The sequence below is a fragment of the Suricata suricatta genome, chromosome 4 (assembly GCF_006229205.1).
Source record: "Suricata suricatta isolate VVHF042 chromosome 4, meerkat_22Aug2017_6uvM2_HiC, whole genome shotgun sequence".
Lineage (NCBI taxonomy): Eukaryota > Metazoa > Chordata > Mammalia > Carnivora > Herpestidae > Suricata > Suricata suricatta.
Genome location: NC_043703.1, coordinates 152,298,516 through 152,315,125, shown reverse-complemented (window position 1 = coordinate 152,315,125; position 16,610 = coordinate 152,298,516). Strand labels below are relative to the sequence as shown.

The window sequence follows — 16,610 nt, the reverse complement described above, 5'->3', positions numbered from 1 at the left end:
TAGTATTTTTGTAGCTAGTTGGTCAGTTACCACCATTGTTAATGTTTCAGATGTTCTTAATTCATTTGGAAAAGCTGACTTATGAAAAATAAATAATAGAATTATCTTTTTATGAATTATCCTAAACACACATATTGTTTGAATTTCTATTCTGAGCTTCTGTGTCTTTTAACAGTCTTTTGAAGTGTGTTTGAAATAACAGCAGGTAATCAATCACCAGAATGGGAGTGAATGACTTGTGGCAAATTTTGGAGCCTGTTAAACAACCCATCCACTTGCATAATCTTTGTGGGAAAACCATTGCAGTTGATCTGAGTCTCTGGGTATGTGAAGCCCAGACAGTCAAAAAAATGATTGGAGCAGTCATGAAGCCCCACCTCAGGTAGAGTAAAAGTTCTTGAGATATAAATGTATGGTTGTATCAGCAGGTGACGTCTTGGCTTTGTTTCTGCCTTGTTTCTTTGTTGTTGCTTTACGTTTTGAGATTTTAAATATTAAATATTTAATAGAAATATAAACATGTTAACATGTCCTTCCCTGCCATCTCTAAATCGAGGACTCACAAATTTGTACTTCTTACCCTCTGAGCTCCAGATTCACAGACCTAGCTGCCTACTTAACATAGCCACTAGGAAGCTCTGGCGACTAGAAGCCAGAAAATTGGGAGCTATTCTCTCTCTTTGAGCCCTCCTTACATCCAGTCTATCAGAAAGAAAGTCCTGGCAGCTCTACTTCCAGAATATACCATGTGTTCATAAGCTTACTGTTGATGTCCAGAGGCACTACCGCACTATTTGCCACCACCGTCTCTCATCTGTGCTGAAATGAACTTGTTAGTCTTCCTCCCTCAGCTCCTGACCTCCTCCTCCAAACGGTTTTCCATGTAGCGCTTAGAACAATCATGTGTCTCTTGCTTAGAAACATTCAGTGCTTTCTCAGTTCACTTAAAGTGAAATACTGATAAATGAAATGCTATTGCATGTAACTTTTGAGACTAGTCTAATGTTCTTACCATTATGTCATGCCACTATGTTGACTTTTTCTAGCAATATATGATGATTAACGTATTATTCATTTTTATATTTAAGGAACTTGTTTTTTCGTATCTCATATTTAATGCTAATGGATGTAAAACTGGTGTTCGTTATGGAAGGGGAACCACCAAAGCTGAAAGCCGATGTCATAAGCAGGAGGAATCAGATTCGGTATGGGCCTTCTGGAAAAACATGGTCTCAGAAAACAGGGAGATCACATTTTAAATCAGTCTTAAAAGAGGTGAGCATTTAGATCTGATTCAATAATTGTATGAACTGGAGAGTACATTTTACTCTGATAAAGGTTGTTATATAATCACTTTTAATACACACTAAACTTAACTATAAATCGAAGGCCAGTGTGTATAGAGAAGAGAGTTTATATTCTGTAGTGAAACTGACCCAAGTTCAAGCCCTGGCTCTGGCATATAGAAATTCTGAGATGTTGAGCAAGATTTTCAAATTATATCTGCCTCGTTTCCTCCCCTATGCAATGGGGATAGTAACACTTTGCAGGGATGGGGTGAAAATTAGAAAAAATAAAAATATCTTATATTTAAAACAACCACTGCATAGTAGGGAGTTGATACATGTTACCTGTTGAGACATCTTCAATACTTAAAGAATTCCCAGAGTAGGGATCTAATTAATTCATACTTCACTCATTCAGAATTAATGATAGTTCACATGTAGAACATATATTTAGTACTTTTTAACTTTTAAAAGTACTTACTGTTATATTTTAATATAGTTATATATTACTTATAAAATGTATATTTTTAAAGAAGATAAGAAATGGAGAGATTATGATAAAATATATCTAATTTAAAAAAATAGAAAGCTACTATTATTTTGCCTCTCTTCAAATGTATATATATATATATATTTCCCTGTTGCCGCGTTCTGTCCAAATCCATCACTTTTGTAATGGTTGTGCAACATGTATGAAATATTATAAAAGGCTGTGAAATCATCTCATCCTTGCATGTATGGTTTGCTTTTCAATTCTTCTCTATTACATGTGAACTTATGCTGAAGATTTTTTTGTGTATATAGCTGCTTCTTGTGATTTGGAATTTTAACATAAATTATCTTAAGTGGGATAGATAGATAGATAGACCAAAGTTTAGGAATGATTTTATAGCTCTCACCGGTCACTTTTTACCAGGGCAGGTATGAAATAAGCAGTTTTGATAACACCCAAAGAACATCAGTGGTAGAAGGTTTATCTCTGTATTTATTTAGTATATGAAAACAAAGATACTTCTTTGTTTATGTAATATGTAAAAGTACATACGATATGTATTTAATATATATTGGTCTTTTTTGTTTTTTTGTAACATTTTATTGTTTTATTTTTATTTTAAATGTTTATTTAGTTTTGAGAGAGCACAGGAGGGGGAGGGGTAGAGAGAGGGAGACAGAGAATCCCAAGTGGGCTCCCGCTGACAGCTGCTAGCCTGATATGGGGTTCAAATTTGCGAACTGCGAAATCATGACCTGAGCCGAAGTTGGCTGCTCAACTGACGGAGCCACCCAGGTGCCCCAGAGTTTGTTTTTAAGTAATCGCTGTACCCAGTGTGGGGCTCGAACTGACAACCCCAAGATGAAGAGTCGCACTCTCCACCGACTGAGCCAGCTAGGCACCTTTTCATTGGTCTTTAGTTTTTAGTGTCTCAGTTGCTAATAGCCAACATTGCCCAATGTATCTTGAGGTTTTCATTTTTTTTCTTCTTTTGTTTAAGTTTTTTATGTTAAGGATACAAACTTTTTATCATATTTGCTTTTAATTCATATCCTTGTTTTCTTTTTGACTATAGTTTAAAAGTTCATTTCTTTTAAACAGTATTGCATAAAGAATCATTTTTTCTTGAAATTTTATTTTCTATTTATATAAGATTAAAAGTTTTCAGTTAGTGACTTAAACTATCAGTAGTTGAAGAAGATATCTGTACTGGATTCTAATTATTTATTGTATGGTCTGTTCTAGAAATACCCATGGTAAGGTCCACATATTCGGCATTAGAACCCAGTATAAAACAAAGAGATGTCCATCTCTTCTTAAGAAAATTGCTCCATTTCTGTTTCTTCATTGCAGGAATTGTGACGTGCTTAAGCATTTTCTGTAATGGTTCAGTGTTGCCTGAATGAATAAAAAATTGATTTTCATTTTTCTGTACTCTCAGTTACGAGGCCCTACTTCCTGCTAACGCACCACAGTCTCATGTATAAGCATGAAAACACAATGAAAACACAAACTAGTCTTCCTCCAACCCCACCCCATGTGTCAGAGAATTAGGGTAGGGAAATTTACAACCAGCCTCCCAAGTTCTGTGCTGTTTTTTTGAAGAATTAGAATGACAGTGCAGGAATCTAAAATAACTTCCACATTCTTTCTTTATTATGAAAGGATAATTCTTATTTAAAGGAAGGCAGAAGCAACACCTGTGATAAAACTGTCTCCCTAGAGTCAACCAGCCAGAGTCCTGGAAAATACTCTTTTTTTCTAACCTAGTACTTTGTCTTTTTGAACCTTGTCCACCTTGGGCAACATCTAGCAGAGGTTTGTATTATGTAATATAGCAGGCAAGCAATTAGTTAAAGCAAAAGATGATATTTATTTTATCAGTCTCTAGAAACTATAGTAAAAAGCAATTTTTCCTCACCGTACCCAGTATTTCTCAACATAGAATGTGAAAATGACAGGAAACAGTGCAGTAGGCTAAACTAACAACTGTTCAGGTTCAACTCATAATGCAAAGAAACAGATCGTTCATGAATCAGCTAAATGAAAGAAATAGCTTGCACAGACATTTGACTTCTAGGAGCAAAGCAGCAACTGGCCCATATTTGATTTTCCACAACATTAGAGTTTCATTGTACAGACATGATAGATGAAAAGAAGAGAACTTTAAAGTTACAAGTAGGGGCACCTGGGTGGCTCAGTAGGTTAAGCAGCCAACTTTGGCTCAGGTCATGATCTAATGGTTTGTGGGTTCAAGCCCTGCATTGGGCTCTCTGCTGACGCTCAGAGCCTGGAGGCTACTTCAGATTCTGTGTCTCTGTCTCTCTCTCTCTCTGCCCCTCCTCTGCTCATGCTCTGTCTCTCTGTCTTTCAAAATAATAAACATTAAAAAAATAAAAATTTAAAAAATAAGGTCACAAGTAAAATCGGTTAATAGCACCTTCTTTTGGAAAAGCCTATACTGATTTGACCAAAATGGGAGAAGAATTTTTGTTATTTTATAAATGTAAATCTTAATGTGATTAACTATTAATCATTTAGAAGATATTTCTCTTTAGTGTTGAGATAACATCACATTGAACAAAATTCAAATTGAATATTTTAAAATTAATTTTTAATTGAATGTGGATTATGTTTTTAAAGTTTATTTACTTTGAGAGAGAAAGAAAAACACAAATGAGGGAGAGACAGAGAGAGAGGGAGAGAGAAAATCTCAAGCAGGCTCTGCACTGGCAGCACAGAGCCCAAAGTGGGGCTCAAACTCATGAACTGTGAATTTCACATGAGATCAAGACCAGAGTCGAAATCAAGAGTCAGACGCTTAACCGACTGAGCCACCCAGCCGTCCTGAATATGGATTACTTTTTAATTGATACTAAAAATTTTTAAGTTTTCATTATAGAAAACTTTAAATCAACACAAAAGTAATCTTTTAATGCTTTTATTTATTTTTGAGAGAGAGAGAGACAGTGTGAGCAGGGGAGGGTCAGAAAGAGAGAGAGAGACAGAATCTGAAGCAGGCTCCAGGCTCTGCACTGTCAGGACAGAGCGTGATGTGGGGCTCGAACCCACAAACCCTGAGATTATGACCTGAGCCTAAGTTGGACGCTTAACTGACTGAGCCACCCAGGCGCGCCCAATCTTAAACAATTATCATCAATCTTAAACAAGTATCAACTCTTGTTTCATCTGTGTCCCCACTCATTCCCTTCTCTCATGTTATTCTGGAGCAAATTCCAGATATAATATAGCTTCAGTGTCAATATTTCAATATCTTTGTCTAAAACATAAGGATTTATTAAAAATAAATAAAAACATAACCACAATAGGGGCACCTGAGTGGCTCAGTCAGTTAAGTGCCTACTTTGGCTCAGGTAATGATTTCGTAGTCCATGAGTTTGAGCCCCTTGTCAGGCTCTGCTGACAGCTCAGAGCCTGGAGCCTGCTTCAGATTCTGTGTCTCCCTCTCTCTCTGCCCCTCTCCCACTCACCCTCTCTCTCTCACTCTCATAAATGAATAAATGTTAAAAATTCTTTAAAAACATAACCACAATACATCTCTTATTATCACACCTAAAGTTTAGCAATCATTCTGTAATGTCATAAAGTATTCAGTACTCAAATTTCCCATTGTTTCTTAAATATCGTAATTTGTAAAACCCCTAAATAGTTAATATATTTGTGATATAAGAAATCACACTGAAAAAAAGAGCAATAGAAATGGTCTGGGATTCTTGCTCCTGTGTTTTTCTTTTCAGTGCCTTGATATGCTGGAATGCTTAGGAATTCCCTGGGTCCAAGCGGCTGGGGAAGCGGAGGCCATGTGTGCTTATCTCAATGCCAGCGGCTATGTGGACGGCTGCCTCACCAACGACGGGGACGCTTTCCTGTATGGAGCCCAGACCGTTTACAGGAATTTCACCATGAATACCAAGGTACCTTTGTTTCTTCCCTATGTCAACCTTTGTTTCACAGAGTCCCTTTTTAAAAGGGATTATTAAATGATGAAATGAGACAATGTGTGTAAAATGCTTACTGTATAATACCTGGCACGTAGCCATTGCTAAATGAAATGTTTACTGTCATTACAAATATCATTGACGCATAGTTCGTTTTCTTTGAAGTGTGGATTTCTCGCTTAAGGGCTTGATTTCTTTCACATGGTTTAATTCTAAATCAGTTTCAATAATATATTATAAAAATGCATATGAAATGTCTTGCTTTGACCCCAAATTTCCATTTTTAGTAATTTATCTTCAACAACACCTGCATTTATGCCAGAAGAGATGTACAAGGATGTTAACTGCAACATTGTTAGTAATTACAAAAATGTGCCAGACAATCCCGATGCCCATTTCTAGGGAGTGGTTGAATACAGCCATGGTTCTCAGTTAGAGAGGTATTGCCAAGGGAGATTTTTGTTGTAATTTTCAAGGTTGAGCAAGACCATAGACATTTGGTAGACTGGAGCTCAGAAATGTAAAAACCTCTTGCCAGACAATTCTGTTATCTCTCTGAAAATGTTAATTGTGTGCCCACTGAGAAACATTGCCTCAGAGTCCATTGTAATGTAACAGCAGGCAGTCATTAAAAATATATGTATTATTGATATTAAAGATCTACTAGCTGGCAAAAAGTTATAAAATAGAATAAACATAGAATTCTATGTTTGCCTAAAAATATACCTAATAATAAATATTTGTATGTGTCAAAGTGTTTTTTAGAAGAGAATGCACTATTAATAGTAGTTAATTTTTTTAATGATTATTTTTTAAATTGTTTTAATGTTTATTATTGAGAGAGAGAGAGACAGAGAGAGACAGAGCAAGCAGGCGAGGGTTAGAGAGAGAGGAAGACAGGATCTGAAGCAGGCTCCAGGCTCCAAGCTGTCAGCACAGAAGAGAACGCAGGGCTTGAACTCATGAACTGCAAGATCATGACCTGATCTGAAGTCAGATGCTTAACTAACAGAGCCACCCAGGCACCCCTAATGTTTGTTAATTTTTGAGAGAGAGAGAGAGAGAGAGAGAGAGACAGAGTGTGAGCAGGGAGGGCAGAGAGAGAGGGAGACACAGAACTTGAAGCGGGCTCCGGGCTCCAGGTTCTGCACTGTCAGCACAGAACCAGACCCAGGGCTTGAACTCATGAGCCATGACATCATGCCCTGAGCCAAAGTCAGATACTTAACTTACTGAGCTACCCAAGAGCACCAGTAACAGTTAGTTTAGGTGATGCTCTTAAAGGGAATGTTTATTTTTTATAATATACACTTTACAGTGTCTAATTTTGTAAGTTGAAAATCTTTGCAAACATCAAAAATAATAAAGAGGAACGTTTGATTATAATGATTATTTATTTATTTTTATAATAGTTTATTTTTTAAGCCATTTTTGAAACTGTGACATTATGTCCAGATACGGAAGTAATGGAGTCTGTGAAGATTCTGGTGATCAGCATAATTTTTCATACTTTAACTTTCAGGAATAATTAAGCACTTAGAGAAGAGTCTTACCATTAAGCATTTTGTAATGCTTATTAATATGCAAATGTTTACTTTTTGAAGATAAAACTACATCTGTACTTTCTTCTAGGACCCACATGTTGATTGTTACACAATGCCATCGATCAAGAGTGAACTGGGTTTGGATAGAGAGGCTCTGGTTGGACTGGCAGTACTACTTGGCTGTGATTATCTTCCCAAGGTCACTTAGATTGTCCTATTTACTTACTGGTCACAATGCATCTTTTTTGATATCTTACATGCTGCATAAATATGAAAGTAATACGGCTATATGGTTAAGAAGCTAATTTAGAGTATAATTTTAGGCATAATAAACAATTCAGTAACTAAAATAATTAGCATTTCAAGTGTCATTAGAAAGCTAGTTCATTGTGACACCAAATGTTGTCAATGAAAATGGAATAATAACTAGTCCCACAGCTTGAAGAACAGGACGTTAAGACTTACTCTAGCCTAAGAGATTCACATTCAAGTTTTACTACTCTTTTATTTTTTTAAATTTTTTTTAATGTTTTTATTTATTTTTGAGAAGGAGAGAGAGAGAGAGAGAGACAGTGTGAACAGGTGAGGATCAGAGAGAGATGGAGACACAGAATCTGAAGCAGGCTCCAGGCTCTGAGCTAGCTATCAGCACAGAGCCCAACGCGGGGCTCAAACCCATGAACCGTGAGATCATGACCTGAGCCAAAGTCGGATGCTTAACCGACCAAGCCACCCAGGTGCCCCAACCCTTTTAAAAATACACAAGATATACTCCTTTGTCATATCATGCCAGTATTAGTTTCTATCACTCTTTTGTCTATTTTTTAGTTTTCAATCTGCCTTTCAGCTTCCCAACTGTGCACATGCTTAATGTTATTACTGTTGCTAGGCAACATGATTATTGGGATAAGCCATTCATCCCTCCTTACCTCTTAGCATTGCACTGAGTTCTGTTCATGAAAATACTTTATTTAAGATGCACAGGGGCACCTGGGTGGCTCAGTCAGTTAAGCGTCTGACTTTGGCTCAGGTCATGATCTCACGGTCTGTGGGTTTGAGCCCCACATCGGGCTCTGTGCTGACAGGTCAGAGCCTGGAGCCTGCTTCAGATTCTGTGTCTCTCTTTCTCCTTGCCCCTCCCCTGCTTGCACTCTGTCTCTCTCAGTCTCTCATAAATGAATAAATGTTACAAAAAATTTTTTTTAAAAGATACATAATAACAAATAGGCATACTAATAGGTGAGTGATAAATTAAGCATTACAGAGATAACCCCATTCTTAAGTATATTTAAAAATACAGGATGATTTGTCTTGTAGTTCTTACTATGTAGTCCTGTCATTATGTCCTTACTGATTATCTCTGTATTCTTACTGAATCCCTCATTAGACTACATATTCCATCCCCAAGAAAAATCTAAAGGATGACATATATATGTATATATGTGTGTGTGTATATACATATGTGTGTGTGTATATATATATTTTATCAGAGATTAGAGGAGAGGAAAAAAGTAGCAGGATACTAAAATTATTAACCCTCATTTCTAACGTAGTCATCAGTGATCAGAGAATCACTCTTTTAACCAGTAAGTAAAGGCAGCAGGAGGAGGGAAACTTTTAAATAACCCAAAAATAATTGTTTCATTATAATTCTCATTCTAAAATAGAAGATTTTTTTCCCATATGTAATTATATGATAATTAAAGTCTAGAAGCAGCTGAATGTTGAATATAAGAAAAATTTGCAATATTAAACTCACAGACACCAATTTTAGCTGTAGTGGTGTTACGTTATGCATTAACCTTAGCTGTTTTGACATAGTCTATCCTTTGTAATGAAACTGCTGTCTATTTATATTGTTGTACTTAAACATTTTAAGACTTACGGACTAACATGATTTACCTTCAAAAAACCCCAGATGTAGCTAAATGCTAATACAGGAAGGGTGGTGTACAAAATCTCCTGCAACTGGTATGCCAAAGACATAGGCTGTCGCCATGCAACAGGCTTCCGAGAACCACTCTTCGCCCAGGTGTGACCGTTTTAGTGGCTGATCCTGACGCTCAGGGGTCTGGGAAGGAGATTCAGGCTGGTGGGGAGACTCCTTTGCCAGCAGGCACTTGCGATGCTTGTGCAATGACTATTTATTAACCGGTTTGGAAGTATTTTTAACACTGGTATGTCTATCCCAGTACACATTGCTAAGTAGCAGCCATGCTTATAAGGATATATTCATAAAGTTCTGTAGGAAGTGGAAGACTCACCGCAGCAATTGTCATGCGGATACACAGTGACTGACATTTTTGTGTGTTGGACCCTTAACACTTGTTTTCATTTTTCTTAAGTTATTCATTTCAAGAGTTAACTTGGAACTCTCCTTTGTTCTCTTTTAATATCCAGGTCTTCAAATATTAATGTTTATCTAAGAAAATAAACATGCTTTTTCCGATTACAAATATAACCTGAAGTTAGGTCAAATTGAAAGATTATCAAAGTAATTAACATAGAAAGTAAAAGCCCTCCAAAATCCTTTCCCTCCCTCAGAATCATTGCTGTCGGCAGTTACGTATATAACCCTGTGACTTTGTTGTTTGTGGAGATTAACGATGCAGTCGTTATTTTCCTTACACATCTGCATCACAGGTGGGCTGTCTTACACGGGGCAGTGTGTCTTGCACATCTCCTGTCATGGCCGTTACCTTATTCCGTCGGCTGCACAATCTCAGATTGCATGGGTCTGTCACATTTCATTTCTCCATTCGCCAGTGATTAACATTTGCACTTCTTTTCCACTTTCTGAAAGGGAGTCCCTGGCGTCGGAAAAGAGCAAGCATTAAAACTTATACAGAGCTTGAAAGGGCAAAGTTTACTTCAAAGGTAACTAAAACTTTCTTGTAACCCTTAGACATTTATTCTTTTTGAACTGAGTAGTGAATATTGCAAAAAGTAGTATGCTTTGCAAGAAAGAGTTTTATATTTTTAAGTTCATCTATATTTTCATTTAAAATCACGATTTAAAAAATAATTTAAAAAAATCATTGATTTTTATTTATTCTGAAGTTTTTTAAAGAAAGGATAAATGTGTCCTAAGCCATATAGTATTTTTTTCATTATTAGGTCACTACAAACACAAGTAGTAAGAAGCCAGATGTGTTTATTTATAACCATGGGCTTTTACCACAGGCTATTTTAGACTATTTTGCCACCAGGTAAATGTACACATAACCAAAAAATGATTTTTATTTAATAATATATAATAAATATAAATAATATTTTATTTAATAATATATAAATATAAATAACATGTTCAAATATATAAATTATATATAAATAATATTTGGCGATTATTTTTATAATCATAATTAAATTATTAATTTTATTTCTACATAAAATATTTTGATACCATATTTATTCTCTATAAGTGAAATGCCTGACATATTGCAAATAATAAGTAACAATTGATCAAAATTTTTTCTTGAGTGCCCTTTCTTCTACAGCCACATATTTAGTAATATATTAATTCTAATTTAGACTATACAATTTGAGGATTCAAGACAATTAAGGTACAGAATATATGAAAGTTTATGAACTGTACTAGTTTTGAAAGCATATGAATTATGTTAATGAAAGCAACAGTCTATGTTAATATTAATTGTTTAATATTAATTATTTTAAATTAATATTAATGATGATAAAATGCCAAATGAATAAGAAGGAAGTGGGATACCAGGAGACTTTAAGCAGTCTTGGCCTCCAATAGGTTTGAGATGGTGAGTGCATGAAAGGAAACGTTAAGTTGGAATCAAGAAGGAATGGCCATGAAAAAACTTGAAATTATTGTGCGCCTTCGAAAGCTATAAAGCTACTGATAGATCTAAGACTTCAATAAATCCATTACTGGTATTAGTGAATATGGTGCCAAAGCAGGAAAAAAAAAGATACACTTTGGCCTGGAATCATTTGGGAATTGTGAAGAATAATATCAAGAATAAAAAGCAAGAAGGTATGGCATTTGGCTAACTACAGATCATTCTTACTGTAATAGTTTCAGCAAGTATATATTTTTGGCAACATTTTATGAAATGTTTGAACACTTGAAGAGAATAAAATTACGTTTTTTATTATCATATATGCCATTCTAATTTTGATTAATTTAGACTGACTTTCCCCTTAGGTTTCTTTCCCCACATTTGAAGTTTCTGTTTATTTATCCAGAATGTATTAATGCTGATTTTTAGTCAGCTTATACATAGTCTTTGTAGTAAATTAAGCAGAAATTCCAAAAGCCAAATAATAAGTCTTAGTGTCAGATACTGCACAAGGTACTGAAGAGACAATTTAGCTTTTTATTAGAACTTTAGCTTCTGTAAGCAGAGGAACATAATTCAGAGCGTTTGTGTTTTATGAGGAATACTTAACTGTCCCCTTGGTAGCTTTATGTTACCTAGAACTTTAGCCAAAAAGAAAATCAACTTTATTTAGTGGACATCTTAACAGATAAGCATTTTCTTTAAACTCACTCACTAAACAGGTAATGTTTTTGCTGTTTGCATAAGAGATTAAGAAAATGATAATTTCAAATGATCTAGATTTCTTGAACAGTTTTTACCCAGAGGTTTAATGTTCTATTTAGTTTTATCTTTTGCCTTCCCCCCAATTCCTGATCCTGGGAAATGTTCATGTACATATTTATTTGTTTTATACTCGCACACAGAAGAGAAAGCAAACATATACGTATTCTCCCTACATATTGTTCCCTAACTTAGGATTCTTTAAGAAAAAATGAATGAATACATGAATTTAGACATGAATATAGGAATACGTGCTCTTTTTCTCTCCCCCCTCTTCCCTCCTCTCTCTTCTGCCTCCTCCCTCTCCTTCCCCTCTCCTGTCCTCCTCCTCTTTTCCTCTGTGACTGTCTGATTCGCGCTTCCCCCTGTTGCAATTCTGTTGTCCTTGGGGCTACAGTTTTAAATTGAGGTACCATATATCGAGAGTTTTCACAGCTGGGCCAGCAACTTCATCTTCTCCGAAGGGAAAATAAGGCAGTTAGTAAGGGAACAGAATAGCCTGCCATTTGAGAGAATGGGATTTTGGTGACCTTGTTTTTTCTTTGTTTTGATTTTCTTTTAAAATCAATTTCTTTTACAGGTTTACTCAGTGGAATGAAAAATCTTCTTGCTCTGATCCACAACCACTAGTTATTAAAAAACTGGCCCATTGTTCTGTGTGTTCCCATCCAGGTAAGCAGACATAGGGGGTGCTATGTCTAGAATATTAGTGTCTAATACCCACACCCTCTTCTGGTTTTCTTTTTTTAAACGTTTATTTCATTTTGAGAGAGTGTGCTGGCGCACACATGCACACACACGCACACGTGCACAATTTGGGGAGGGGCAGAGAGAGACAGGGACAGAGATTCCAAAGGGGACTTTGTGCTGACAGCAGAGAGTCCAGTGTGGGGCTCAAACTCACAGACCTTGAGATCATGACCTGAGTTGAAATCGGAGGCTTACCCAACTGAACCACCCAGGCTCCTCATCCTGTTCTTAGGATACTTCCTGCATGCGTACATACAGCCTGTCTTCCTCAGCAGACTGAAAATCCTAGGTGTCAGGAGTTGTGTCACATATATACAGTAGGCACTCAATAATTGTTAATTGATTGAAATACTATGATGTAAATGACAAATGTAGGATAAGTGCAGTTTTAAACTATGATACCAAATAACTTAGATGTTAAAGTTATGTTTTGAATGTAGAAATCCATTTAAACAAAAAAAATATATCCTACTGCTAAGTCTAAGGGAAAAAAATCAAACTGAAAGCATTTGTTTTTATTGCATGAAGATAAGTGACTTAAAATTAATTTCTAAGGGTGCCTGGGTGGCTCAGTCAGTTAAGTATCCGGCTTCGGCTCAGGTCATGATCTCACAGTTTGTGGGTTTGAGCCCTGTGTCGGGCTCTGTGCTGATAGCTCAGAACCTGGAGCCTGCTTCTGACTCTGTGTCTCCCTCTCTGTCACTGAGCCTCCCCTGATCTCGCTGTCTCTCAAAAATAAATAAAAAAACAAACAAAAATTTCTTTAAAAAAACTAATTTCTAGGGGCGCCTGGGTGGCTCAGTCGGTTAAGCCTCCGACTTCGGCTCAGGTTAGACCTCACGTTCGTGGGTTCGAGCCCCGCGTCAGGCTCTGTGCTGACAGCTAGCTCAGAGCCTGGAGCCTGCTTCTGGTTCTGTGTCTTCTTCTCTCTCTGGCCCTCCCCCTCTCATGCTCTGTCTCCCTCTGTATCAAAAATAAATAAAACATTAATAAAAATTTAAAAAAAATAATAATTTCTAGTACATGTTCATTGTTATTGAAAATAGCTTGGTTCTTCTTCATTAGTCTTGGTTAAGAAAAAAAGGTGTGTCGTTAATGGGTACTGGATCAGAAACACCTTTCACTCCCAGGAGAGACTAGGAGATCTTACTAGCTCATCTTTTAAAAGGAATTGCTTATCTATTTGTCTTAATATAGGTTCAGAAACATTGTTAAATTAGATGAAATCATAGAAGAAATAAATGTTTTTAGAAGATTTTTTTAAATAAAATTACACTCTAGTTTTTTGATACATTATAAAATGACAGTATTAGTTCCTATCAATTATATGTGCTCTTCTTTATTCTCAAACCAATGTTAAAGGTGGTCATGCTTTCCTCCTAAAGGGAACTAGGACCCCACACCTGTGCCACAGTCATAATTCATTCATGTTCCAAGCAGTTTAAAAATAGCTGTGGAAGGGGCATCTGGCTGGATCAGTCAGGGAGGCATGAGAGTCTTGATTTCAGGATTGTGAGTTTGATCCCCACATTGGGTGTAGAGATTGCTTAAAAATAAAATCTTTAGCAGCACCCGGATGGCTCTGTCCATTAAGCAACCAACTTCAGGTCATGATCTTACGGTTTATGGGTTTGAGCCCCACCTTGGGCTCTGCGCTGACAACTGAGAGCCAGGAGCTCGCTTTAGATTCTGTGTCTCCCTTACTCTCTCTTCTCTGCTAAAAAAAACAATTTTTAATTAAAAGATAAAATCTTTAAAAATAAATGAATAAACATAAAAATAGCTGTAAGGTAGCTGATTTAACTAGCGGAGGTAATTAACTAACTGTTATATTCTTTTAATATTCTCATTAAAGAAACCATTTCATGATTATCCTATTAAGTAAGTCTATTTTTAATGCTAATAATTATATCCCATTTTTCTTACATGTAACTACCCAATAAACTACAAAGTTTTTAATTGTTGGTTATTGTAAATGTATAACTGCTAGTTACAAATTACCACGTTCAGATAGAAGAGTAATTTATATATACAAAAATAGTGTCATGTAACTAATAGCTCAGGATCTATTTAGTTTTAAGAATTTCTGTAGTATTCATTATTCTGTTCAATCCAAATGTTTTGGAACCTTTCTATATGCTAGGCACTTTGCTAGGCAGTATTCATTTTTAAAAATCTGAGTAAGCGCAAAGAAAAAAACGATGTGTGTAGAAAGTAAATCTAAAAAGCAGTGAAAATCATACTTTGTGTTTCCATAAAGGTTCACCTAAGGATCACGTACGTAATGGCTGCGAACTGTGTAAAACGGATCGATATTGTGAACCACAAGATTATGAATACTGCTGTCCTTGTGAGTGGCACCGTGGAGAGCGTGATAGACAACTAAGTGCAGTTGAGAACAGCATTAAAAAGTAAGTTTTGGCAGGGCACCTGGGTGGCTCAGTCAGTTAAGCATCCAACTTCAGCTCAGGTCATGATCTCACAGTTCGTGAGTTCAAGCCCCACATCAGGCTCTGTGCTGACAGCTCAGAGCCTGGAGCCTGCTTCAGATTCTGTATCTCCCTCTCTCTCTGCCCCTCCCCCACTCGCTCTCTGTCTCTCAAAAATAAATAAACATTAAAGAAAAATGTAAAAGGAAAGAAGGAAGTTTTTTTAACTCATTTTTTCTGTGCTGACTTTATTTATACACCTCTACTTGAATTACTTCCACATACCCTTTCCCCATGTCTAGATTAGTAACATTTTACAAGATCCTTTTTTTGATTTAGTTCAAATATTAGACTATCTCAGAAGATAGCGATTTAATAGTTACTCAAAGAGAAGCTTGAAGACTAGGATATTATCCAAGGACATTTTTCACTAAATGAGCAAAGATTGGATGAGATGAATTTAGAGGCTGTCTAAAATTGCCTGCTTATATTAATAACATGTATATAATTTATTTTCAGAAAAGCTTGCAGTTGTGAAGGATTCCCATTCCATGAGGTAATAACTAATAATTCAAATGCATGTTTTATTTCAGAAGTTCTTTTAAGAAGGTGAAGTCTGAATTCTTATTTTATTTTCTCTTGCTAGGTTATTCAAGAATTCCTTTTGAACAAGGATAAATTGGTGAAGGTTATCAGATACCAAAGACCTGATTTACTATTGTTTCAGGTATCAGAAAATACTTACCTTGTAGTATGTGATGGGATACTAGGAAGACAAGAAGGGACACTCACTTTGGTCTGAGAGGAGATTTAAAAGAGCTATTGCATGCCCATTTCTCAGCATTTATTTCTAATTTTCATTCCTTTGCCATATAGGAACCAGACTTTGCAGACCACACCCAGACAACATGAGGACTGAATATGTTGTTATAAAAGGTGGTGTAGTTTACGAGGGCAGTGGGATTTTTTTTTCCAATATAGTTTATATATAAGGTTTCATTAGTTCTATTTAGGTATAAACTTAGAAGTTTGACAAGTTTATACATTATTCTGTGTTCACCAAAGGACAAAATCAATGTATAGAAATCAGTTGCATTCCTATACACCAAAAATGAAGCAGCGGAAAGAGAAATCAAGAAACTAATCCCATTCACGATTGCACGAAAAACCATAAAATACCTAGGAGTAAACCTAACCAAGGATGTAAAAGACCTATATGATGAAAACTGTAGAAAACTTATGAAAGAGATTGAAGACACCAAGAAATGGAAAAATGAAGAAAAAGGAAAAAGAAAGAAAAAAAAAGCAGCAGCTCTCCCTGGTGGATAGGCATGGTTTGGTGTGGTAGGTCTCAGAGGCTCCGCCTTGGTGTCTACAGAGAGTAGAATGGCGATATGCCAAGCTCCAAGCTTCGCTGGAACTACGCACTGTAGGCCACTCTAATGAGTCCGATCTCCTTATGCTGTGGTTCAGCCAAGTTGTATTTTCCAGGCCCGCCTCGGTTCAAAGTTCTAGTCCATGCACTTTTATGCTACCACAGATGAGATGTACTTGCTTTGGTGGCTGACTTCTTAGGGG

The 16,610-nt window shown here is 36.2% G+C and overlaps 1 protein-coding gene and 1 long non-coding RNA gene across 2 annotated transcripts in view; one reads left to right on the top strand and one right to left on the bottom strand.

The window, feature by feature from the left end:
• The first annotated feature begins 221 nt into the window (after nucleotides 1-221).
• Nucleotides 222-16,610, top strand: part of GEN1 (GEN1 Holliday junction 5' flap endonuclease) — a 23,540-nt gene continuing 7,151 nt past the window's right edge. The window contains exons 1-9 of the mRNA XM_029936357.1: nucleotides 222-382; nucleotides 1,089-1,275; nucleotides 5,538-5,714; nucleotides 7,371-7,481; nucleotides 10,086-10,159; nucleotides 12,434-12,525; nucleotides 14,864-15,014; nucleotides 15,552-15,588; nucleotides 15,679-15,759. Coding sequence (XP_029792217.1) covers nucleotides 222-382; nucleotides 1,089-1,275; nucleotides 5,538-5,714; nucleotides 7,371-7,481; nucleotides 10,086-10,159; nucleotides 12,434-12,525; nucleotides 14,864-15,014; nucleotides 15,552-15,588; nucleotides 15,679-15,759 — 1,071 coding nt within the window. The remainder of the gene's footprint in view (nucleotides 383-1,088; nucleotides 1,276-5,537; nucleotides 5,715-7,370; nucleotides 7,482-10,085; nucleotides 10,160-12,433; nucleotides 12,526-14,863; nucleotides 15,015-15,551; nucleotides 15,589-15,678; nucleotides 15,760-16,610) is intronic.
• The window catches only part of LOC115289179, a 38,164-nt gene continuing 24,677 nt past the window's right edge, over nucleotides 3,124-16,610 (bottom strand). The window contains exons 2-3 of the long non-coding RNA XR_003907440.1: nucleotides 9,982-10,092; nucleotides 3,124-3,177 (exon numbers count right to left, since the gene is read on the bottom strand). This is a non-coding gene — a long non-coding RNA (uncharacterized LOC115289179). The remainder of the gene's footprint in view (nucleotides 3,178-9,981; nucleotides 10,093-16,610) is intronic.